This window comes from Mustela lutreola, chromosome 6, assembly GCF_030435805.1.
Source record: "Mustela lutreola isolate mMusLut2 chromosome 6, mMusLut2.pri, whole genome shotgun sequence".
Lineage (NCBI taxonomy): Eukaryota > Metazoa > Chordata > Mammalia > Carnivora > Mustelidae > Mustela > Mustela lutreola.
The window spans coordinates 45,564,354-45,590,099 of record NC_081295.1 but is presented as its reverse complement, the minus strand read 5'-3'; the positions used below and the strand labels follow the sequence as shown (position 1 = coordinate 45,590,099).

At 37.4% G+C, this 25,746-nt stretch overlaps 1 protein-coding gene across 3 annotated transcripts in view; it reads right to left on the bottom strand.

Annotated features, from left to right (window-relative positions):
* The window catches only part of CEP162 (centrosomal protein 162), a 101,087-nt gene that overhangs the window by 3,667 nt on the left and 71,674 nt on the right, over positions 1–25,746 (bottom strand). For all 3 annotated transcript variants that reach the window (XM_059177158.1, XM_059177160.1, XM_059177159.1), the window contains exons 22-26: positions 23,843–24,055; positions 19,935–20,587; positions 16,065–16,206; positions 13,674–13,772; positions 7,915–8,049 (exon numbers count right to left, since the gene is read on the bottom strand). In XM_059177158.1, the coding sequence (XP_059033141.1) occupies positions 7,915–8,049; positions 13,674–13,772; positions 16,065–16,206; positions 19,935–20,587; positions 23,843–24,055 (1,242 nt within the window). The remainder of the gene's footprint in view (positions 1–7,914; positions 8,050–13,673; positions 13,773–16,064; positions 16,207–19,934; positions 20,588–23,842; positions 24,056–25,746) is intronic.

Below are 25,746 nucleotides of genomic sequence, written 5' to 3'. Positions count from 1 at the left end.
TTCAGTCTTGGTAGGCTGTATGTTTCTAGCAATTTATTGGTTTCTTCTAGGCTGTCCAGTTTGTTGGCATATAGTTGTACACAGGAATTTCCGACGATCCTTTGTATTTTTCTGGTATCAGCTGTAATGTCTCCTCTTCCATTTATAAATTTTAAGTCCTTGTTTGTCAATTTTATCTTTTCAAAGTATCAACTCCTAGAGTTTTGTTAATCTTTTCTATTGTCTTCCTATACTTCATTTCATTTATTTTTGTTCTAATCCTTCTTTCCTTCTTCTAACTTTGGGCTTATTTTGTTCTTTTTCTAGTTCCTGGCTGGTAAGTAGGGTTGTTTGAGAGCTTTTTCTTGATGTAGGCATTTAACACTATAATCTTCCTTCTTAGAACTGCTTTTGCTGCTACCCACAAGTCTTGGTATGCTATGTTTCCAATCATCTCAAGATATTTTTTTTTATTTCACTTTTAGTATCTTATTTGATCTGCTGGTTAAGGTATGTTGTTGAACTTCTATGTATTTGTTAATTTTCCAGTTTTTAGTATTGATTTCTAGTTTCCTATCATTGTGGTCGGAAAACATACTTGCCATGATTTCAATCTTAAATTTGCTAAGACTTATTTTACCGCCTATTATATTAGGTATCCTAGAAAATTTTGTGTGCCTGCAAAGAATGTGTATTTTGCTGTTGTTGGAGGGACTGTACTGTGTATGTCCATTTTGTCTATAGCACTGTTTAAAACCCACAGTCTCCCTATTGACTGTTTGGATGACCTATCCACCGATAAGCGTGATGTATTAAAGTCTCCTATCGGGACCCCTGGGTGGCTCAGTGGGTTAAGCCTCTGCCTTCGGCTCAGGTCATGATCTCAAGGTCCTGGGATTGAGTCCCTCAATGGGCTCTCTACTCAGCAGGGAGCCTGTTTCCTCTCTCTCTGCCTGCCTCTCTGCCTACTTGTGATCTCTCTCTCTTTGTCAAATAAATAAAGAAAATCTTAAAAAAAAAAAAGTCTCCTGTTATTGTATTGCTGTTTATTTCTTTTAGTTATTGTTATCTATTTAGGTGCTCTGATGTTGGATGCATAAATATTTACAACTGATAATATCTTGATGGACTGACCTTTTTATCATTGTATGATTATATAATTACCTCTGTCTCTTTTGGAGATTTTTTAGCTTATAATCTATTTTATATGATATAACTATAGCTACTCCTGATTTCTGTTGGTTACCGTTTGACTGAAATACTTTTTCTATCTCTTCACTCATCAGTCTATGCTGGCTTTAAAGCCAAACTCTTTTTTTAGGTGGCCTATTATTTGGACTATATTTCATCCATTTGGCAATTCTGTAGTTTGAATGGAGAATTTAATCCATTTACATTTAAAGGAACTACTGATAGATAAGGAATTACTATTGACATTTTGTTCCCTTCTGACTGTTTTCTAGATCTTATGTTCCTTGCTTCTTATATCTTGCAGTCATCTTTTGTGATGTGATGACTTTTTGTAGTTGTATACTTTGACTCCTTTGTCATAATATTTTCTGTACTTTGTACAGGCTTTTATTTTGTGGTTAAAATAATGCTTACAGAAAATGTGATTTATTTTTAACAATCTATTTTAAGTTAACTTTGATAGTAAACATTAACTTTACATTTGCATTCTGACCCCTCCCAATTTCACGTTACTGATGTTAAAATTAATGTTTTTTATGTTTTGTATCCAATAAATTAGTGTTGCAGTTATTTTTTAGTATGTCTTGTTTTTTCACGTACAGTAAAAACTGTTTTAACTTAGAGTGTAAATGAATTAGGAAGCACCATTACAATTTTGGTCAACCTGACTATTTACCACTGAGTTTTTAACACCATTTATATGTTTTTATGATGTTAATTGGTTTCATTAACTAGCTTTTTATGTTTATTGTATTGTGTATAACATGATTGACATTTGCATATGCTGTGAAAAGGTCCTACATTAGTTACCAAATGTGTTTTCCTAGTAAGAACTTTTGAGATCTACTCGTTAATAGCTTTCAGATATACAATTTATTGTATTAACTGTAGTCACCACACTGTACATCACACCCCTTTAACTTGTTTATTTTACAACAGTTTTTACCTTTTCTCCCTACACACATCTTGCCTACATCCCATGCTCTGCTTCCAAAAACAACCTATCTATTCTATTTATCTATGCATATAGCATTTAAGAATTTCAAAGATTGACTTTAAAAAATTTCAGACAGTTTATTGTGTATAGGAATACAACAGATTTCTGTATATTGGTTTTGTATTGCTACTTTACTGAATTCATTTTAGTTCTAACAGTGTTTTTGTAAAATCTTTAGGGTTTCTTATATATCTTATCATGTCATTTGCAAAGATAGTTTTACTTCTTTTGCAACTAAGAGACATTTTATTTGACTTATGCATCCTTGTCTTTTTTTTTTTTTTTTTTAAGATTTTATTTATTTATTTGACAGAGAATAAGATCGTAAGTAGGCAGAGAGGCAGGCAGAAAGAGAAGGGGGAAGGAGGCTCCCTGGTGAGCAGAGAGCCTGATGCTGGGCTCCCAGGGCCCTGAGATCATGACCTGAGCCCAAGGTAAGAGGCTTAATCCACTGAACCACCCAGGCGCTCCTTGTTTGTGATCTTAAAGGAAAAGCTTTCAGCTTTTCACCAATGAGTGTGGATTTTATTATGTCAAGGTACATTCCCTCTATATTTTGTTTGTTGAATTTCTATCAGGAAAAGATGTTGAATTTTGTTAAATGCTTTTTTTGCATTTATAGAGATCATCTTATGATTTTTACTCTTCATTTTATTAATGAGGTATATCACACTTATTTGTGGATGGGAAACCATCCTTGTATTTCTGGAATAAATACAACTTGATGTTGTATGATCCTCTTATAACATTGCTGAATTTGACTTAATAATTTGTTCATGATTTTTACATCTATGTACACGGGGGACACTGCCTTGCGTTTTCTTGCACGGTTTTGGTACCAGGGTAATGCTGGCCCTGCAAAAATAAGTTTGAAGAGTTCCGTCCTCTTTTATTGTTTGCAAATGTTTGAAAAGCACTGGTACTTATTCTTCATTACATATTTTTAGAACTCAGCAGCAAAGCCCTCTGGTCCTGAACTTTGTCAGGATGTTTTTGATTACTAATTCAATCTCCTTACTAGTAATCAGTCTTTTTCGATCTTTTATTCATTATGCCTTTTGGTAAATTTTATGTTCCTAGAAATTTATCCATTTCTCCTAGGTTGTCCAGTTTGTTGTACAATTATTCATACCAGTCTCATCCTTTGTATTTCTGTGGAATCAGTTGTAATGTCTCCTCTTTCATTTTTATTGCATTTATTTTAGTTTTCTCTCTTTTCTTGCTTAGTCTAGCTAAAGGCTTGCTAATTTTACCTTTACAAAGAACGAGCTCTTAGTCGCTTTGATCTTTTTAGTCTTTATTCCTGCTCTGATCTTTGTTATTTCCTTAATTTTGCCATCTTTGGGCTTCATTTATTCTCTAGTTCCTTGAGGTGTAAAGCTGTCTATTTGAAATCTTGTTTCTAGACACAGGCACTTAATGCTATGAACTTGCCTCTTAAAACTATTTTTGGTGCATCCCCTAAGTTTTGGTATACTGTATTTCCATTTTCAACTGTCTCAAAATATTTTTTTCTTTTTATATTTTTTAAAGATTTTTTTTTAATTCATTTATTTGACAGATCACAAGTAGGCAGAGAGGCAGGCAGAGAGAGAGAGGGAGAGAGAGAGAGAGAGAGGAAGCAGGCTCCCTGCCGAGCAGAGAGCCAGATGCGGACCTCGATCCCAGGACCCTGAGATCATGACCTGAGCCGAAGGCAGAGGCTTAACCCACTGAGAGCCACCCAGACACCCTCAAAATATTTTTATATTTCTCTGTCGATTTGTTCTTCAACCTATTGGTTGCTTAATTTGGTTTCATTACACACATTTGTGAATTTTCCATTTTTTCCCTTTGTAATTGATGTCTAGTTTCATATCCCCATGTTTGGGGAAATTGGCCTGATACTTCAGTCTTCAATTTATTAAGACTTGTTTCATGGCCAATATATGATCCATCCTGGAAAATGTTCCATGTGTGTTTAAAAATGTGTATTATTACTTTTGGATGGAATGTTCTGTATATGTTAATTCCATCTTACCTAATGTGTTGTTTCAGCCAATGTTTCCTTAAAAGGTTTTTTGTCTGGATGGATGTCTGAGGAGACATATATATTTAAAAAAAAAAAAAAAGGTTTGCCAAGACTGATTCCAAGAGTTTACTATTTATTTTTTGTAGTTTTATGGTTTCAGGTCTTACATTTAGGTCTTAATCCATTTAGAGGGTTTTTTTTTGTTGTTGTTTTTTTTGCATATGGTGTAAGATAGTGGTCTAATTTCATTCTTCTGCATGCAGCCATTCAGTTTTTCTAGCACTATTTATTGAAGAGACAGTCTTATCTTCATTGTGTATTCTTGACTCCTTTATCTTAGATTAATCGACCATATTAAGCGTGGGTTTATTTCTGGGCTTTCTATTCTGTTCACTGATCTATATGTTTTTCTGCTAGTCCTATACTGTTTTCATTACTGTAGCTTTGTAGTACAGTTGGAAAACTGGGAGTGTGATACCTCCAGCTTTGGCTACTCGGGGTCCTTTGTGATTCCATATAAACTTGAGGAATATTGATTCTAGTTCTATGAAAAATGCTACTGTTGGTATCTTGATAGGGATTGCACTGAACCTGCAGACTGCTTTTGGGTACTATCAACATCTGAACAATATTCTTCCAGTTCATGAGTATGGTGTATCTTTCCATTTATTGTGCCACCTTCAATTTCCTTCAACTAGGTCTTAGAATTATCAGAGTACAGGTCTGTTAACTCTTAGGTTAAATTTACTCCTACATATTCTATTCTTTTTGATGCAGTTATAAAGTCATTGTCTTAATTTATTTTTGCTAATTTTTAGTATACAGAAATGCAACTGATGTCTGTATGCTGCTTTACTGAACTAATTTATTCTGATTTTTTGTGGAGTCTGTAGGGTTTTCAATATACAGTATCATGCTATCTGTAAATAGCAACAGTTGTACTTCCTTATCAATTTGTATGCTATTTCTTTTTTTTTTTTTTTTTCACAGACTGAGATCACAAGTAGGCAGAGAGGCAGGCAGAGAGAGAGGGGGAAGCAGGCTCCCTGCCGGGCAGAGAGCTCGATGTGGGGCTTGATCCCAGGACCCTGAGATCATGACCTGAGCCAAAGGCAGAGGCTTTAACCCACTGAGCCACCCAGGTGCCCCTGCTTTTTATTTATCTGGTTATTCTGCCTATGAATTCCAGTACTACCTGGAGTAAAAGCAGTGAGAGTGGACATCCTTGTACCGGATCATGAAAAAGCTTTGTTTTTCACCACACAGCAGCATCATGTTAGCTCTGGGGTTGTTGTACGTAGCCTTTATTATGTTATGTTCCCTCTGTAGCCAGTGTGTTGAGAATTTTTATCATGAATTTATGTTGAGCTTTGTCAAATGCTTTTTTGACTGATATCTGCTGAGATTATATGATTTTTATCTTTTCCTTTGTTAATGTGGTGTCTCATGTTGAAGATGCTCAACCGTCCTTGCATTGCTGGAATAAATCCCCCCATATTGTGGTGAATGATTCAGTTTGCTAATAATTTTGTTAAGGATTTTCACATCTATGTTGATTAGGGACAGAGTCTGATTTCTTCTTTTTTTGTTGTGTCTCTGTTGTTGGTATCAGGGTAATAGTGGCTTTTTAAGAATGACTTTGAAAATATTCCCTCCTCTTCAATTTTTTTCATATAGTTTGAAAAGGATTGGAATGTATTCTTCCAACATTTGAAGCCATCTGTTCCTAGACTTTTCTTTCCTGGGAATTATTCGGTTACCAATCCAATTTTGTTATTGGTAATTAGTCTGTTCAGATTTTCTATTTCTTCCTGATTCAATCTTGGGAGACTGTATATTTATAGAAATCCATTTCTTCTAGGTTGTTCAATTTGTTGGCATAGAACTTTTCACAGTAATCTTTTATAAACCTTTGTATTTCTGTGGTATTGGTTTAATGCCCCCTCTTTCATTTTTGAGTGTATTTATTGAAGTCCTCTCTTATTTTCTTGATGAGTCTGTCTTTACAAGTTTATCAGTTAATGTTTATAATTCAAAGAACCACCTCTTAGAGACCAAAAAATAGAAAAGATGAATGAAACTATTTCATTTATTTTTTTTTTCTTGACCTTTATTACTTCCTTCTTTCTCCTACCTTGGAGCTTTGTTCTGTTTTAGTTTCTTTAGGTGTGACAGATTAATTTTTTTTTTTTTTAATGATTTTGTTTATTTGAGAGCAAGCGAGCACAAGTAGGTAGCGGGAGTGACAGAGGGAGAGGGAGAAGCAGATGCCCCACCGAGCAGGGCGCCCAACATGGGGCTCAATCTCAGGACCCAGAGATCATGACCTGACATAAAGGCAGGCACTTAACCGACCAAGCCACCTAGGTGCCCTGATATATTTCTTGTTTCTGTTTTGAAAGATTTCATTTACTTATTTGTCAGAGAGAGAGAAAGCACAGAGACAAGCAGGGGAAGCGGTAGGCAGGGGGAGAAGCAGGCTCTCTGCCGAACAGGGAGCCTGATGTGGGGCTCCATCCCAGGACCCTGGGATCATGACTTGAGCCGAAAGCAGACACAATTGTCTGAGCCACCCAGGCACCCCTATTTCTTGTTTCTTGAGGTACTGTAGAGCTATGAAAAATTTCCCTCACAGAACTGCTTTTGTTGTGTCCAAAAGATTTTGGAATGTTGTGTTATGTGTCTCAAGGAATTTTAAAATTTCCTCTATGATTTTTCCCTTGACCTATTATTTAGTAGCATCTTGGTTAGCCTCCATGTATTTGTGGGGTTTTTTTTTTTCGCTTTGTTTTGTTTGGTTTGGTAATTGATTTGTAGTTTCATACCATTTTGGTTGGAAAAGATGCTTGCTTTGATTTCAATCTTACGAATATTCTCAAACTTATTTTGTGGTCTCATGTGATCTATACTAAAGCTCATTCATTTTTTATTTCTATTATCTGTAGTTGAGTAATTATGATATTACTAGTGCCGGGCATCTATTTTATTTTATTTTATTTTTTTTAAAGATTTTATTTATTTGACACAGAGAGATCACAAGTAGGCAGAGAGGAAGGCAGAGAGAGAGGAGGAAGCAGGCTTCCCGCTGAGCAGAGAGCCCGATGCGGGACTCGATCCCAGGACCCTGAGATCATGACCTGAGCCGAAGGCAGCGGCTTAACCCACTGAGCCACCCAGGCGCCCGCCAGGGATCTATTTTAAATGATTTATCTTTTAATATAATTCTACTTCTTATAAACATTTATAAAATGAATATAGACTATGGATTTCAAAGACTCATTCTTTTTAGGCAGCCATCAGTAATTAAGAACATGAGGGGCACGTGAGTGGCTCGGTTGGTTAAGCATCCGACTCTTGGTTTGGGCTCAGGTTATGATCTCTGGGTCATGAGAGCAAACCATGCATTAGGCTCCATGTTCGGCTTGGGACCTGCTTGAGATTCTTTCCCCTCCTCCTTCTTCCTCCCCTTGCTTGTGTTCTCTCTAAAATAAATAAAATCTTAGAGAAACTTGTATCTTTTTTTTTTTTTAATTTGAGAGAAGATAAACCAGTCTTTTAGGCATTTGAAATTTAAAGTTTTATATGCTCTTAAGAGCTGTATTTTTATTCTTAATATCAATACACAATGAAACACTTCAGGAAGTAAGTGTTGCTAGAGATGGCAAAACTATAGCAAATGGGAGGTACTTAACAGTGAAGAGCTATACAAATGTGTAAATATAATTTACTACTTTACCTGTTGAAGTTCCTGCTCTCTTTGTTGATGTCTCATTTCCATTTGTTTAATTTTCTTTTCTAAGCCCATGAAATGTTTCATCTCTGGGGTATGGTTTTCTCTGGCTTCTCTCAGTTCTTCTAGGAGTTTTGTAATCTAAAATTGAGGAATGAAATAAATGAAAAATTGATAAGAAAAAAAGCTTTTACCAGGTAGTTTTAAGAATATTTACTACATTTTCTTTGTATAAAATTTATCTAGAGAAGACTCTTCTTTTTAGTAAGAAAAATACCTTGAGTTGTTAGGCTGGGCCAGAATTAAAACTATTATTCTAACTCTGAAGTGATCTCATAATCCAAAAGGTTCCAGATGACTGGATCACCTCCTCCCATGTATGCCAGGCTGATTACAGCATTCATAATAAAGGTGGGCACTGTCTTTGGTATATTCAGCTTTGCTAACAAAGTATCAATGTATTTAATAGGTTGATTACTTTTAGGATTAAGTAATACATTTCAAGCATCCTACACAGTATAGTACCCAAAACAAAGAAAGAGTTCAACCTCTTTCTGAGATAACATACTGAATTCTTTCTGTCCTGGCTGTTATCTTAGGTCCTGAGAATACAGACATGAAAGATACAGTCCATCCTCATAGAGGTTACAGTCTAGTGTGGTACCTCCCTTTTCATACCATGGTTCACAGAGCAAAAGGTCATATTTTCATGGTGCCAGTGAGTAAACAGAGGGGTCTGAGAGAGCTTTATTTTGGGCTTGGTGAAACAAATGTATTTTCTTTATACCACATAATTATGATAATTCTCTGCTAGTATCAAAAAACAAAATAAGGGCACCTGGGTGGCTCAGTTGGTTTGAGTGACTGCTCAGGTCATGATCCTGGAGTCCTGGGATCGAGTCCCACATCGGGCTCCCAGCTCTGCAGAGAGTCTGCTTCTCCCTCTGACCTCCCCTCTCATGCTCTGTCTCTGTTTTTCTCAAATAAATAAAATCTTAAAGGCAAAATAATAAGCAAGTGAAAAAGGCTAAAATTAAAAATTCAATCATGTTTCCTAAGGAAACACTCAGTACCTAATAACACTGATAATGCTATAAAAAAAAAAAATCCAAAACACCCCCCCCCCGACCCCATACAATTATGTGAAAATACAAGGCAATGAAATCAGAAGCAAATCTAAATATTTAAAAATGTGGGACATCCCTAATATCACCGGTGACCAAAAAAATTTGCACACTTTAATTGGGATGATTGGCACTGTCATATCTGTTAATTATCACTTCAACTTCTGTAAACTTTTTAATGACTGAGAAATGATTCTGAGTTTGTACTGAGACAACATTTTCATGATCTGCAGGGGACCCATTTCTGGTATTATGCTAAGTGAACTAAGTCCGAGAAAGACAAATACCATATGATCTCACTTATATGTAGAACCTTAAAACAAACAAACAAAAAACCCCCAAACTCCTAGAAAGAGAGATCAGATTTGTAGTTATCAGATGTGGACAGGAAAGGGTGGGGAAAAAGGGGAATTGGATGAAGCGATCAAAAAGGAACAAACTTCCAGTTGTAAGTAACTATACTAGGAATGCAATGTATAGCATGAAGACCATTGTTAACACTGCCGCATGGTATATATACATACATACATACATGAGTAAATCCTAAGAGTTCTCAGTGTTAACTGTGGTAAGAAAAATCGTTTTTTCTTAATGGATGAAAACTAAGCTTACTGTAGTAATCATTTCATTATATATATAAGTTAAATCTTTATGCTGTATACCTTAAACTTATACAACAGTATAAGTATGTCAACTATATCTTAATAAAATTGGAAAAAAATGAGAAGGTATATACTGACATGGGAATATATTTATATACACTGTTAGGTAAAAAAATTATCCTTTAAAATCCTATATATGCAAACACACATAAACATGTATTTTACACATGTATATGCATAAGCACATACCCTCACAGTATTTGTAACTATATATGAATAAAGAAAATCTGAAAGAATAAATAGCAAAATATGCTCTGGGTAATGGGATTGTGGATGATTTTATACTTTCTAATTTCTCTAATATATATTAATCTTAGTATAAAAATGTTAAATAGTCTTAAATATTTAATAAAATATATCAAAAATTATTTATAAACAAATCCATACTCACCAGGGATAGCAGTATGTAACATCAATAAAAAGAAAGCATATATTCCTAAATGAATACAATTCTTACTGTCTTACTGTTTTACTGAAGTGAAAGAGGGATTCGCCCAGATCCTATTACTCAAGGTGGATTAACATGTTTTCCTACTAAAGGAGTCAGACATCACGGACCACTAGCAGGAGGAGGCTCGGTTAAGGGAATTCAAATGATCCATACACAGCCCAAAGACTTCTTCTCAGAGAAGACATATGTACTGTCCCTTTATAGGCTGGTGAGTAGATAATCTTACAAACTACGAATTTCAATTCAGAATGAACCATAAAATTACTGCTATTTTTACTCCTTTAAATGACCATGACCTGCTGTAGTCTGTGTGCTTCCAACCATCCCATGTGTCTTCCTACCCTGCAACTTACTGGCTGATGCATTTCCCTGGCAACATTGCTGGGATGAATGCTAGTGCTTGTGAACACTTAATCCAGTGAGTCTAGATTCCAATTTGGTCTAGAACTAAAGGAGATACTGACCTTAGATTTAAGCCCATTGCTGCTGTCCACTGTCTGTCCTCTGGCAACGCCTGGTTTGGAGGTAGGCATGTGACTCAGTTCTGATGCAAAGAAAGTAAGCTGGGGGACCTTAGTTTATATGTTGGTTTATTTCTTTGTCCCACTCACTAGAACACAAGCCCTTTGAGGGTCATACCTTCAGGTGTTCTACTCATTTCTGTATCCCAAAAGCCTATTGATAGTGTCTGATACCTAAACATTTTTTCTAAAAGCTAAGAAGTAGACTTTATTCCATTTAATAGCTAAAGCAACCTGAGACTAAGTTTAAAAACACTAATAAACAGCTGAGGGTAATGGGTAAATATAATTCTTCCTTCTGTATGAGAAATTGGCCTTGGCTTGAATTCTCTTTCTAGCTTTGTTCTCTTGATAAAGGTACACTGCTTGTGGTAAGGCCCCAACTGGTGGAACATCATCTGGGCTTGGAGGACTTGGCATGAACTGAAATACCTGGTAGGAAGTGGTAGGTCTGGGCTCTCCTGGAGGTGGTGACTTTTGCACTGGGCATGTCCCTGTGGGATCCACTGTGCATGACGTATTATGAGACGCTCGTTCTTGCGGAATGTGGGGAGTTCAAGCCTGGGTGATTCCTCTAACTGCCAGATACGAGTCTTACTCCGTTGTACCCCTGTGGTCTCCAGAACAGCTCTGTGGACTGCTGTGGGAACTACTCACACCAAAGAGCAAAAGGCCTGCTGCTGCCTTGCTGTTTCCTGGTTTATATCCAGAGTAGCAAGTATGACTCTAAATGTTTACATGACCTGTCACCCTAAGGCTCACTAACATGTTGAAGAATTTAAGCCCAGACCTTATGATAACCCCCCAAATTATTCCTACTATTCATTTGTAAATAAAAGCTGCTAGCTGTAGACTATTTGACACAAATTACAGTAAAAATTCTGATAATTTTTAGGAGTCACTATTAATAGTCCTTGAGTTCATATTAGGGGTCACTCTTGAATGGTTTCTAAAATTTGAATAGACTATACAGGTAAAACAAAATCCTACCGATGAAAAACTATGACCAATAAAATGCATATACTAACTGCTGAACATAGAAACAAGCAATAATAGCAGCAGGCCTCTCAGTTGTCTACATTTAAGGAGTCTGAGTAAAGATTCAAGTCCTTTCTCTTCAACTTCAGGGTGTAAGGAAATAAACAGATTGTTGGGAGTCAACCGTGAGTGGAAAAATAAGATCAGAAATCTATGATGAGTGCTAAAATATGAAAGATTACCCTTTTCATTATAATATTTTTAAAAAAAGATTTGAGGAAGTCATGCCTAAGTTAGGATTTTAAAGAGATGTGGTTTAACAATACTTGAGGTAACATAGGCATGGAACAAAATGCAGAAATTAGAAAAATCTTTTCAGGTTTTGATGGTTCACCTCCCAAGGTGTTGAACTATGGTGGAAAGTTTTATTTTATTTTATTTTTTTTTAACTATGTTGGAAAATTTTAGATCACTGTTTTCTCTAGAGATAGAATAACAACAAAGCAGTCAAAAATAAAAACAGAATTTACTCCTGTTAAAAACTGTGTTGTGCTTTTTCTTGTGGTCTGAAAGAGACTGGGATTTACCCATCTTCCTTAAAGAACTGAAAAACTAGATGACCTGAGAAGCAACTGTTTTCAAACCCCAGTTAACAGCACTGCGGACTGTGAGGAACAGGCAACACACCAGATGAACTCTAGGACTGCCTAGCTGGCTGCCCAGAGGCACCTTTGAAGCCAGTAGAAATAGCCTGAATAATTCTGAGAGCTCCTGCAGGGCTGGGAAAATGAATTATTCCCACCAGCCCGAGAGAAAAGTCCCTTGGAAGGCTCTCAGGAGGTTATCAGTAGTGGGAATAAATAAGCTGTTAAAACAGCTATTATAAATGTACTGCCCATTAAAAAGGTAGGCTGTCTTTATTTTATTTAAGAGACGGAATGTTTTCAGTTTTTCAGTAAATAGGCTTCAAAATCATGTGTTGCCATCTTTCGCATTTTCAAAATAGTTTAGCTATTCTTTTTTTTTTTTTTTTAAAGATTTTATTTATTTATTTGTCAGAGAGAGAGAGAGTGAGAGCGAGCACAGGCAGACAGAGTGGAAGGCAGAGGCAGAGGGAGAAGCAGGCTCCCTGCGGAGCAAGGAGCCCGATGTGGGACTCGATCCCAGGACGCTGGGATCATGACCTGAGCCGAAGGCAGCTGCTTAACCAACTGAGCCACCCAGGCGTCCCAGTTTAGCTATTCTTAAACTAGGAACACACTAACTTGACTAAAACTGACCTTTATCTTACAAACACTAGAACATACTTCCTTTTATTACTTTTCCCCAAAAGTTTACTTTAGGTGTGTGAAGTTCTGCTAAATTACTGCTTACTCAACAATGTTTATGTACATCTTAAACAATGAAAAGAATGCATATATGCTGAACTACAGCCTTTCAATTAATTTATACCTAAGTGTGGAATGTTTTTACATTAATCTTTTCATAATGCCATTAGTTATATGTAAGCTCTGCATCTATGTTTTAATAAATTCTTGAATAAAAAGTGGTATACATGCTTCAAAGAAAGCAGTTTATCTTTTTTTTTTTTAAATAATTTCTAGAACCAAAAGGATTTTAGAGTAATAAAAGGGTGAGTTTCCAGAAAGATCTATTTCCTACAATATTGTCACTGGGGATCCAGCATGACTATAATGATTGCTTTATAGTATTCATACTTAATGCAGAAATGGCCTTAACCATCTAGTTTTATCTCCTTTAAAAAAAAAAAAATCCAAATACCCCTCCACTCTATTTCCTCACTGCCCAGAAAAATGTCAACATTAACTATATAAGAAACTTAATATTTGAGAGTTCCATCTGGGGAAAGCAGACTTACCGTAAACAAGTTATTGATATATTTTGACACATGATCTATATTTTCAGGATATTTCTATTTGCACATTTGTTAAAAAAATTATATAAAAGTAGTATGATTGAAATGGCTAAGAAAAGCTCATGTTAGCCCAATACTTTTGTTATTTCTTACCTCTTTCTGTAGGATTTCTTCTCGAAGTTGAGAAACTGCAAGAGACTCTTGTTTACCCTGCAGCTCATTAACTTGACTTTGGAAATGTTTTAGAAGTACCTAGGGAATTATGTTAGAAGTGCTAAGTTAAGAGAGTGCTACCCCAAACATCATTTGAAAAATATAAGAAAACCAACTAACGTCTTTTGTTTGTACTAAAAAAAATTCCCAATATTTTAAAATTACCAAATTCTAACATGGAAATAAACTGCCACAGGAATTAAGTTCATAGATTAATTAAGCTTATTGGATACACTCATTATTTTGTTTTAATATTTAATATAAAGCATCACACATAATACAAATTAATGGCTATATAACTGCGTGGCTTCTTTATCTCTACTTTTCTCCTGGAGGCCTGAAAAACACCTTTTAAAATAAACCTCTATTATAAAGTCAAAGGGTTCTGAAGAAAGTAGCCAATATCCTCTTTATTATTTTGTGATTAAGTAGGAGAATAATTTTTAATTAAAGAGCTAATGACAAAGACAGCACAAGCCTAATATTCGCATGAAATAAATGTCACATATTTTTGGCAAACAAGTACATGAATACTTTCATCAAGAAACTGAAAACTTGGGAAACATGTGCATCTCTTAACCTCTAATGCTTTACTTTTACTGTTTTCCTCCTCACACCATGCTGACTTCCACTTAACTCCTAATTTATAGTATTAGATTTAGAAACCCGGGAAAGTAACAGTAACGGCACTATGTATGGTGCAATGACACCACCTCATCCGCCTCTCCCAACTACACACTGATTTGCTATCATGTTTATACTGCCCACAGACAGCCTCCTCCTGTGGAGGGAGAAAGCCAGAGAAGTTATCTGCAACTGCTATATGCTGATTACCTTTGAAAAGCACTCTAAATCATTCTCCTTGAAATTATTAAAATAGGCAAAATTCTTTGTTTCTGAGCTATATGAACTTAAATTATAGACCTCATTACACTTCACCCAAATCCCCCAAATACTTCAACATGCTTCTCCTTATAAGGGTATCTTCTCACAAAACCATACTAGCATTTTTAATAGCTGAAATAATGCCCAATAGTTTCATAATATCCAATATCTGGCCCTACAACCAAATAAAATTGCTCAACTGGGAAGTTTAAGTGGGCTCTACGCTGGGCAGGGCCCAAAATCATGACCCTGAGATCAAGACCTGAGCTGAGATTAACAGCTGGATGCTTAAATGACTGAGCTACCGAGGCCCCCCTGAGTGATTTGTTTTTAATCAAGATGCTATTAAATAATTATTGATGGGAGAGGTGGTGGCAAGATAACATTTCCTGGTTTCCCCCCATATCAGCTTGTTTTTTTTTTTAAATTAAAACCAAAAGAAGAGAGCACAATGGACATTTATATATCCTTCAATTTGATTTATCAACTGCTAACATTTTTGCCATATGTGCTTTCTTTTTTGGGGGGGGGGCATAACTATTCTTTTCTTTCTTTCTTTCTTTTTTCTTAAAGACTTTTATTTATTTGACAGAGATCACAAGTAGGCTGAGAGACAGGCAGGGTGGGGGTCTGGGGGAAGGAGGCTCCCCGCTGAGCAGAGAGCCTAATGTGGGGCTTGATCCCAGGACCCTGGGATCATGACCTGAGTCAAAGGTAGAGGCTTTAACCCACTGAGCCACCCAGGCACCCAGGGACATAACTATTCTATCTTAATGTTGTGTTTTCAATTTTCTAACACCATAGAAAATGGGCCACATACTAGATATTCATGGATATTCCACATAGATGTACATACTAACCAAGAAGGAAGATACACTTTTTTGAAGAAACATGAACGAACTTTCAGCATACTCGGTCATAATTCTAAGAAGACTATGCTTCATAATGACTAGGGTTGTGTGTATCTCTCTGTTGATTATTTTATCCCAGTGCCTGGTTGTCTATAGAGCTCAAATCATTATTTACTTAATGAATGAAAGACCCTTGGGCAAGAAGAATGACTAGGAGAATTACTTGTCAACCAGGACTTGGGCAGAGGGAGATGGTTCAATATTCAGGTTCAAGTACTCCAGGTCTCAATCACATAATGTGATTCTATCATTCCTTCTACCATCCCTTACAACTGCCTTAGGAGAAGAACTATTTGAGAAATGTTGGGACAAAACTGAGAAACCCGTTTTAAGAGAGAATAATCTTAAAGTAGAATAGTTAAATGCACAGTAATGGCACTGTCTCCTACAAAAAAAAAAAAAAAATAATCAGGTCAATAATTTCTCATTTCTATCAAAAAGCAAAGTTAACGTATTTCTGAATTAAATAATGTTCTGTTAACAGTCCTGAAAAAAATAATTTTAAAGCCAAAGAAAGTGTGTTAAAGTCATCTACCTCTTGAGTTGCTATTTTACGATTTAGTTCAGCTACTTTGGAAGAAGAATTTTCTACTGCATTTTGGCAAAGGAGTTTCTCTACTTCCCTCTGATGAGATGCTTTGAGAGATGCAATGTGTGCTGCAGTATCTTCCTTGACTCTGCAGAGCAAATCAAAGAAAATCACGCATAAAAACAGCTCTTCAGCTCAGAGTTAGCACACAAATAACATATGAAGCCTAGAAATTAAACAAAGGGAGAGAGAGCACCAATACTGCACTCTGACAGGTGCTTTATATAGGATTGCCTGTGAGATCTTGCAACCATGCCATGAGCTATTATTTACTCAATTTTATAAGGGCAAACTTGAGTTTAGGAAAGAGTAATGTCTCTAGAGTTCATTAGTAAATGCAAACCTGGGGTTTAAGCCCAGCAGAGTTGGAACTCAAAGTCTGGGCCTTTCACTCAACCCCCAGCCTGGGGCTGTACTTTTTGGTAGAATCAAAGGTTCTAAATGTTCTGTCTGGATTAAAGCACAGGCCTCATCCTCATATTTTATCTTTTAAGAGAAACTCAGATTTTTGCCCAGATTCTTATTTTGATAATCATAGTTCCTTTTAGGATCTCCAAAGCTTTGTCTCTAGGCAACATGTTTTTGGTCCATGCATGTGACTCCAGGGCTAGCTGCCATGTCATAAAAATGAAATAACCTTTATGGTAATTCTTTAGGACCCACAGTAACCTGCACCTAGTTTTTTTTTGCTTGTTTAGTGTGAGAGACTGATTTGTCCCTTTGACAAAAGTCACGCATTCAGAGGCAGTTTAATAAGTAGCGAAGTTCTGATAAACACTTGATACATTTCTTACAGACAAACATTCTCTCTCTTACTGGAAAAGTTATTAAAAAGTGCCAGGATTTTACTCAAAGCAGATACTGGATAAATCTCAGTCGATACATATTAACATGGCAATTCCCAAACTATAAACAAATTTATCAGTTGCTTATTTGATTTATATGAATATTTCCTCATGGAAAGGGTGTGATTAGGGTCTTCAGAAAAGCATAAAAACCTAAAGCACTTATGATATAACCAAACTAAAGTAAAAAACAACTGAACAACAAAAACTTAGCTAAAACAGCCTAAATCTGGGATTGGGAAAGGTTATTCCTCACTTCTCAGGCCCAGGGCTATCTGATAAGCAGGTTAACAATACCAAATTATATATAGAAAAATGCACAGGAAAAATTTCAATTTTAAATTATTTCCTGAAAAGAATAGGATTCTTTTCAAATAGCTTCATTTCTAGTATCACTTCAGGACTTGAGAAACAAGGTTTTAGTTTGGAAGCATTTATGGTTGACAGGATGATTCAACCAGACACAGCTGCGAATCAATCAATATGCATTCGTCTAGGTGCTCGCTCCTTCTGCTCCTATGCCAGGTTGCAAAAGAAGGATAATCTTATATCAGTTCTCAAGGAGTTATAAGGCGGTGTACGACTAGTGCTTTCTTGGTACTTAATATAGGTACTTGGTACACAAGTTATAGAGGAGCTAGGAGCAGGGAATTTCCTGGGAGGCTCTAGGAAACAGTTTGTGAAGGAAGCAGTACTTGAAGCATGGATGAGCAAAAGGCAGCAAAGACATTGAGCAAGTCAGGCCCACAGAGAAGGTTCTGGCACCTGGGAACCCACGTAGAATAATTTAGTCTTGATACTTCAGGAAGTGGGAGTTATTAGAGGGCAGTGTAACTCAGATACAGGAATATTTAAGGAATATTAATGATTTTTAAGTGAACTGATTGGGGGAGACAGAAACGAAAATCAGGGATATTAGGGTGGGGAAGCTGTCTAGTAAACCAGGTAAGGCTACTGTCTACAGGAAGGTAGAAAGCAAAAGGACATGTATTTATAAGGAAGCACCCCATAAACTGTGAGCCCAAGAAATAAAGGAGGTAAAGCTGGACTTCGCATTGAAAAACCATGGTCATAGACAGAAATGGGAAAGTTTTGAGGAGGAGCTAGTTTATTGGTAAACATGGGATAAAATTTGAGATACTACTGATTCTGAGAGGAACAATTTGGAAAATAGTAGATTTAACATCTGTGCTCCGGGAAGAAAACAAGCCTTGAAAAGTAAATTGGAGTTATGGTTTGTAGAAGCCACAAAAATGGATGAACTTGGGACGCTGGGTGGCTCAGTTGGTTAAGCAGCTGCCTTCGGCTCAGGTCATGATCCCAGCGTCCTGGGATCGAGTCCCACATCAGGCTCCTTGCTTGGCGGGGAGCCTGCTTCTCCCTCTGCCTCTGCCTGCCATTCTGTCTGCCTGTGCTTGCTCTCTCCCCTCTCTCTCTCTGATAAATAAAATCTTAAAAAAAAAAAAAAAAAAGAATGGATGAACTTAGCAAAGGAGAAAGAACTGAGAATAAACAGAAAGCTGAAAAATGAACCCCGGTAGAAGTCTGATTTTTGAGGAAGGAGAATGAAAAGGAGCCAGAGTTAGTTAAAAGACACGGAAGAGGAGTGTTAGTCATGGAGGTTATGGGAGGAAACCCCATATTTTCAGGAAAGCCAACAATGTCCAGGAAAATGAGAACAGAGACAACATCACTGGACCAGGAAAGGTCACTATTGTGAGATGAGATTTACAAGAGTGGTGAGGAGGAGAGCCCCGGTTGAGAGGTGAGGTGCAAATAAGAGGCTACTTGTGGAAAACTGGTACCGACAGAAAGAGAACTAGGACTTGGTTTGATGACAGTGAAGAAGATCTGAACATGTTAGAGGGCCTGGAGGAAAGAAAGTAGACAGTACTGAGTGATTCTGAGAAGGAAAGGGATGAGCACAAAAGTTCAAGGCATGAATGGATGTGAGCACTAGATTATTTTGAAGAGTTACTTTGGAAAAGAGGAACTTTTCCTTTTAGAATGTCAACTAGTTTTTTTTTTTTTTTTAAAGATTTTATTTATTTATTTGACAGATAGAGATCACAAGTAGGCAGAGAGGCAGGCAGAGAGAGGAGGAAGCAGGCTCCCTGCTGAGCAGAGAGCCCGATGCGGGGCTCGATCCCAGGACACCGAGATCATGACCTGAGCCGAAGGCAGCGGCTTAACCACTGAGCCACCCAGGCGCCCCACTAGTTTGCTTTTTTAAAGACTTATTTATTTTAGAAAGAGAGAGGGAGTGACTGCATGAATGAGGGCAGGGGAAGGGGCAGAGGGAGAGCAACTCAAGCAGATTTCCCACTGAGCGAGGAACCTGACACAGGGCTCAGACCAGATTATGACCCAAGATGAAACTAAGAGCTGGACGCCCGCTACCCATCCAGGGGATTGGAATACATGCTTCTGTTTGGTCAGTGGAATGCTAATGCTGAGCTGAGCTACCCAGGTGCCCCGAGAATCTTAAGCAGACTCCATACCCAGTGCCGGCACAGGGCTCGATTTCATGACCCTGACATCATGACCTGAGATGCAATCAAGAGTCAGACGCTTCACCAACTGAGCTACCCAGGTGACCCTGTTCAACTAGTTTTAGTAACAGCTGTTTTATGCAGTCTGCCTAGGAGTCATCAATGATGACATTCATTTGCAAGAAGGCCCCCATGGGTCAGCTTATTAACACAACCTAGGTAAATGTGGAGACAGGATTTGTCAGCCCGATGACATGGTTGGGGTTGACATGGAGATTAAGGTTTATCAGAATCTGGCTTCCAACCGGTAGAGGATCCTACTCGGAGAAAGATCTATGCTTGGCAATGTAATACAATTTCTTAAAATTTGGTAATGAATTCAGTTCAGGGTTAAAACTAATTACCAGAGGAAATACATCTTACAATTCTGATGTTTTTATCTTTGTTTGTCCCCATACAATTCCAGATTCACATTTTACCTTTTCATGGAATTTTCAAATTGGTTCACTATAGCTTCAGATTTCATCTTCAGCTCATTCCTCTCCACAGTTAATGTCTCCAGTTCATTTTTCAATCTGCAGTTTTCTTGCAAAACCTCTGAAACAGGGGAGTCAGTGAAAGTATGTGGTTGGTAAAGTCTGCCATCCAAGGTTCCAGGGAATGAGTTTGCACTTCCTTTACCTGAACGTATACCATCTTTCTTCGCCCTTTTTGCAGTCACTTCCTCTCTACCCTTAGAGCTCTGATTAGAAAGCATCATCCTTCTCTCCTTCTGAAGCCTTTCCACGGTTTTCGAAAGATCTTGTATTTCTCGCCCCTTCGCAGCCAGCTCCTCATTAAGCCTCACCAGTTTAGCTTTAGCATGAGCCTGTTCTATCTGGAATTCGATAGACTGGAAATCTTTATCCTCTTTATCATTTTTCTTGAGTTCCAATTCAGCATTTTGATGTTTAAGAGTGTCTATTTCAGCTTCAAGTTTTCTTACAGTGATTTGATGGGCGTCCTTGATGTTGTCGAGCTCCTTCTCTAGTGCTTCGGCCCTGCGGGAGCTGTCAGACTGGTTCTGCGATGCCTCCTTTAATCTGCAGGCAAGTAGCTGCTCTTGCTCCTCCAGTCTCTGTTCGTACTGAATCTGAAGACAAGAATTCTTGTTAGTTCAAAACCACTGCTAAATAGGACATTGGTTACTGAAGCCCTGCAGTCTGCTGGGTCCTTCATTCAGACACTCACTGTGCATTCTGATGCCTCCAACTCTGAGTTCTCTGAGTCCGTCACAGGTACTGAAGTCCTAATCTTGAAAGGGCATAATGTTTTATCTTCTCAGTATGTTGCATCATCTCACAATTAATATTTTTTTTATAAACAAAAATTACACATTTCTGTACACCCCAAAATTTATTTTAAGTATCACAACTGAACCTATTAGTGTGTACCCATCTCTGCAAACTTACAAACTACGCTTTCAGGAGAAATAGGGAAAGCAATTGGGGACACTGAAATCTTTAAGAAATAAGACATTTTCAACTTCTTAGTATCAATTTAAGAATCTCATAAGGAGTAAATCAGCTTGGATTTGTTATACTGGAGCTTTAGTATTGCAAAAAAACAAAAAACAAAAAACAAAAAAACCCTAAATAGGTTCCTCTGTGGAGGGAGGCACTACAGTTTTTGTTCATTCATTCAATGAATATTTATTGAGCTACTGCTGTGTACCAGGCTCTGTGCCAGATTCTGAAGATAAAGAAGTGTAGCCTTCCAACAGTTCACAGCCTGGTCAGGAGAGTGACATGGCAAGTTTCACTGTCCTATGACAACTGTGGTAACGGGCCTATGAATATGTGCAACGGGAACGAGGCGCCCCAATGTGCGTGGAAGCCTGAGAAAAGGTGGGAAGACCACAGCAGAGGGAACACATTTAGGTTTGGGCTTGAGAGATGAGTATGAATTTGGGGATAAGTGGAAGGAGGGACATTGTGGAAATAGGGAGAATACAGGTCAAGGCAATCTAATGCTTGGCGTGTACTGGGAACTGGAAATGAAAGGAAAAAGTGACAGAGTGAGAAGGGACAGGAAGGAACTGCAAAAAGAGAAAAGTCAGGGTAGGTAGATTACATGTTAAAAATAGGCTAGAGGATTGGAATTAGAGATGCCTCTATTTGGACAGTAGAATGCTAATATTAGTTGTAATTATTATAATATTGAATACTTGCTACCCTCCATGCAAAGCAGTAGGGCTTTACATATACTTTGCCGCTTGATTCTCCAACAGCCTACAAATTAGGGATCAATTAAGTAAAATATTTCAGCATTTGCTTTGTATCAGGCGCCTTGCTGAATGATGGAACACAATGGCAGAACAGGCCCAGCCATCAGGTCTAGAAGCTAGATGGGGAGAGCGATCACTCACGATCCAATCAAAATGGCCGGAAATGTGGTAGATGCAATGGAGAAGTGCCTGGGACTAGAGTGCTGTGAGATAATTTGTCTGTCAGATAGTCCATGAAGGTCTCATGGGGTAGCAATGCCTGGATTGAGAGCTGAAGGAGAGGAACACCTTAGCTGTGAATGAGGTAGGCAGAGCACACCAGTCAGAGGCAAGAGTCTGCCAACATGTGTGGTTACAGGAAACACAGCAAGTAGGAGAAACATGTTAGTATAATGGGACAGAGAAAGCATTGTGGGAGAACACACTGGACAGTGAGAGGGGTCTGGCTGTACATGGAATTATAGACCATTTTTGAGGAATTTATTATTGAGGAAGTTATTGAGGGATATAAAGAAAGGTGTGTATGTGTGTGTATGTGTAAGACAGGGATATAGAAATATAATATTGGCTTTCCTGTCAACAGCTGATTAGAGGATGGGGTAAAGTGGGTATGTTTAGACTAGTCAGATTACAATAGTTATTACTAATCTTTTATTAATAATGGCCGTAGAGTGACATGGTGATAAAAAGGTACAGAAGAACTGAAAGAAATTTGGGAGTCTAAGTGGCATAATTGGCACTAAGTCAGTTATTATCTCTTTTACATATGAAGAGAGGGAGACTGAGCTGAAGTAACTAGTGCAAAGTCATGAAGTCCTAAGGGTTAAACTGGGCCTGGAGGAAAGGCTGGTCTGTGTTTTCCATTGTACTGCATCTCTTAAAAGTACTGTTGGGTCAGAGGAACCTGATGGAAGGTCTGGAGGGAACGTTTAGGAAAATAGAAGACATTGATAGCTATAGCAATTGGCTTGCCAAGTAGCACTGGGGGGAATTCGCAACACCAGACACCCACACACCTGTGACAGCCCTACTCTCACAACTGTGCCATCTCCTCAGATTTGTGTGAGAAGAGAAGTGGAGAAAGAGATGGGTGAACCGGAGCAGAAAGCAAGGAAGATAAGCCTGGTTGGAAACTGAGTGCTTAAAACGGAAGTCCACCTTGGAAGTCGGGAGAGTGAGAGAAGAAACAGAACCAGGCAGTGGGCTGAGAGATTTGAAAAAGAGGACGGAATAAACCAACTTTCTTGACAGGACCTTAAATTTACTAGCAGGCCAATGTACTGGACGAGGCTTTCAACCTTCTACTGTTTCTGGAATCTAATAGTCTATCGTCTGTTGCTTCTCTCAGGATAAAATCTGTGGAGAATGAGATCTGCTTGCTAGAAGCAGCATGGCCTAGGATTTGAGGCCTTGCTCTACCGCTCACGAGCAGCAGCATCTTGGGCAGGACGTTCCATTGTGAGTACCTCTGCTCCCCTGTCTGTAAAGCAAGGTAGCAATATCTGTTTCTCACCAGTGATGAAAGGATGATGCAAGATGAATTAAAATGTCTGTGAAACATCCAGCATGAATTACTGCAGAATTGTGTGCTCAACAAATTTTTAAAGTAAATGAAATATCACATCTTCTTTCATACTTGGTCATCCTAGCACTTGTAGTTTTGACTTCATTCCTCATGAAGGATCAGAAAAAACTCAGAGAAAATAAGACGTTTTCAACAGGCATTGCCTGCCTCCCTGTTCTATCCCCCAAGACGTATTCTTCTTACGGTCTTCTCCCTTGTCTAGGGAAATTTCAAGAAAGTATTTTCAACCATGGCAATTAAAAAACAAGTTTTTATTGACTATACATCAGAGGTGTTTTACTCTGCCTTTCCATGACTTAATTCCCACTAATTCCGATATCACTGAGAGGGGACCCTGTGCTTGTTTTTCCATTTTTGAAACAAAAAAAGGTGCTGAAGGAGAACAAAAGACAAGATGGTCTAGATTTCTTTTGCATCTGCTGACATTCATGGTGAAGGTTTTACAGGGAAGGATGTTTAGTGATTTGTCAAAATGAGACCTGAGAAGTGCCCAACCCCCATGGTATTGAGATCCCGAGAGTCTAGCTGGCTCTTACCTTCATTTTCTGGAACTGTTGTTCCATGGTCCGAAGGCTTTTCTTTGCTTCTTCATCTCTGCCTTCCAAATCAGCCTCTAGTTTTTTTATCCTTTTTTCCATAAAGTCCACTGTATTTCTGTCCACTGTATCACCAGCTGCTGATGCAGCCAATATTAAAGCAGGTAAAGAATTGGGATATCTTCTCTTTATAATTCCTTCCATTTCCTTAACCTTTTAAAGTAGTTTTGCATATATGTAAGGTCACAAATATATTAAAATCAAGCAGTTCAATGTATAAATTTAGATTATGCTCTATCATTCACATCTAGCTTTCAAAGACAGGTTTATATCACATCTTAAGACTGAATCAAATGCATAAAAAATAGATTAATTTCAAATTTTATATCCCTAGATGATCTGATTTTAAAACCCTACAGTATAATGTATAGTTTAGTACTGGCTAATTTACAGAAATCCTCTTACATTGATTTGAAATAGATCTTGGGACTTTCTATTGTGCTAGTAATAGCCAATCTTTCTGAGGACAAATGGTCTTTCCTTTTTTCCCCACAGACTCCTTTGAATGATCATGTTTATACTATCTATTGATTGAAAAATGACTTAAATGACATCAATGTATAGAACTTCTGCAATAAACACAAGTTTCCTAAGCACCGGCCCCTACTTGCAACAATCTCTACGTGACCTCATCCCTCCTACAGATATCCCCCTCAAAATGCAGTTTGATCTATCTTAAAGTTACTTCTTTCAGTTAGAAAGCAAAGAGGATTAATAATATTTAATGAGGTCTTCACAAAAGACAACTTTTCATTTGGTCTATTAAACAATAATATATTTTATGGTCTTTCTGTAAGAAAGAACAGTGCTAAGGCTCACAGATATTATGTATGTGCATGTGTGTATACTTGTTTTTGTTAAAGGTATTACAGTTAAGATATCTTAGAAAAACATATTAAAGCACAAAATTCTTTGTTGAGCAGTTTTCTACCCTCTGAGCATACAATACTATAAAATAGCACATGAGAGGTGATCTAGTGCAGTGGTCAGAGCATGTCTAGAGTTAAAATTGTGCCACCCAGCTTTATGACCTCTGTCAACTCCTCCATCTAAACTTCTTTTGCCTGAGTGGTAAAGTGGGAATGACAACAATACCAATTTCACGGCACTGATATATTTAAGTGAGGATCAGTTGACATCTACCTTGGTAAAGTGCTTAGCAGAATGCCCAGCATACAGTAAGGGCTTGATAATATTGGTTTTTACTATCATCTGATCTCAGAACCCACCCTTCCTAAGGCACGGTAGGTTGCTGGTACTCAAAATTGTTTACAGATTAAATACTGTTCCTGTTTAAGTATTCAAGGATCTCATCATTTGCAAAGTTAAAAGCAAATATTTCCATTCATGAAGACTGCTTGCATATTCATATATGTACTATAAATTGAAATATATCCAGATAACAAATATTGATAATTTCATCTGCAACAATTTTCAAAACTTTGTTTTCTCTGGTATTAAAAATCTAGTTATTTGGAGTAGATCTAAGCATATAAAAGTATATACATACATATAACACACCATGTATATTGAAAAAAGATCTCGATTTTTAAAAATGGTGTATATTATTTATAATTAATGTTTTCACTTAAAATTTTAAGAGATGTTTTAATCTAATTTGACTTCTTAAATGTTTATTTTTTTTGGAAAATTAGATTTTATTTATATTTTCTTTAATTTTTCTTTTCTTTTCTTTTTTTGATATGGTATGTCTTTCTTTTCTTTTTTTAAATTTCTTTTCAGCGTAACAGTATTCATTGTTTTTTGCACCACACCCAGTGCTCCATGCAATCCATGCCCTCCCTAATACCCATAACCCGGTTCCCCCAACCTCCCACCCCCCA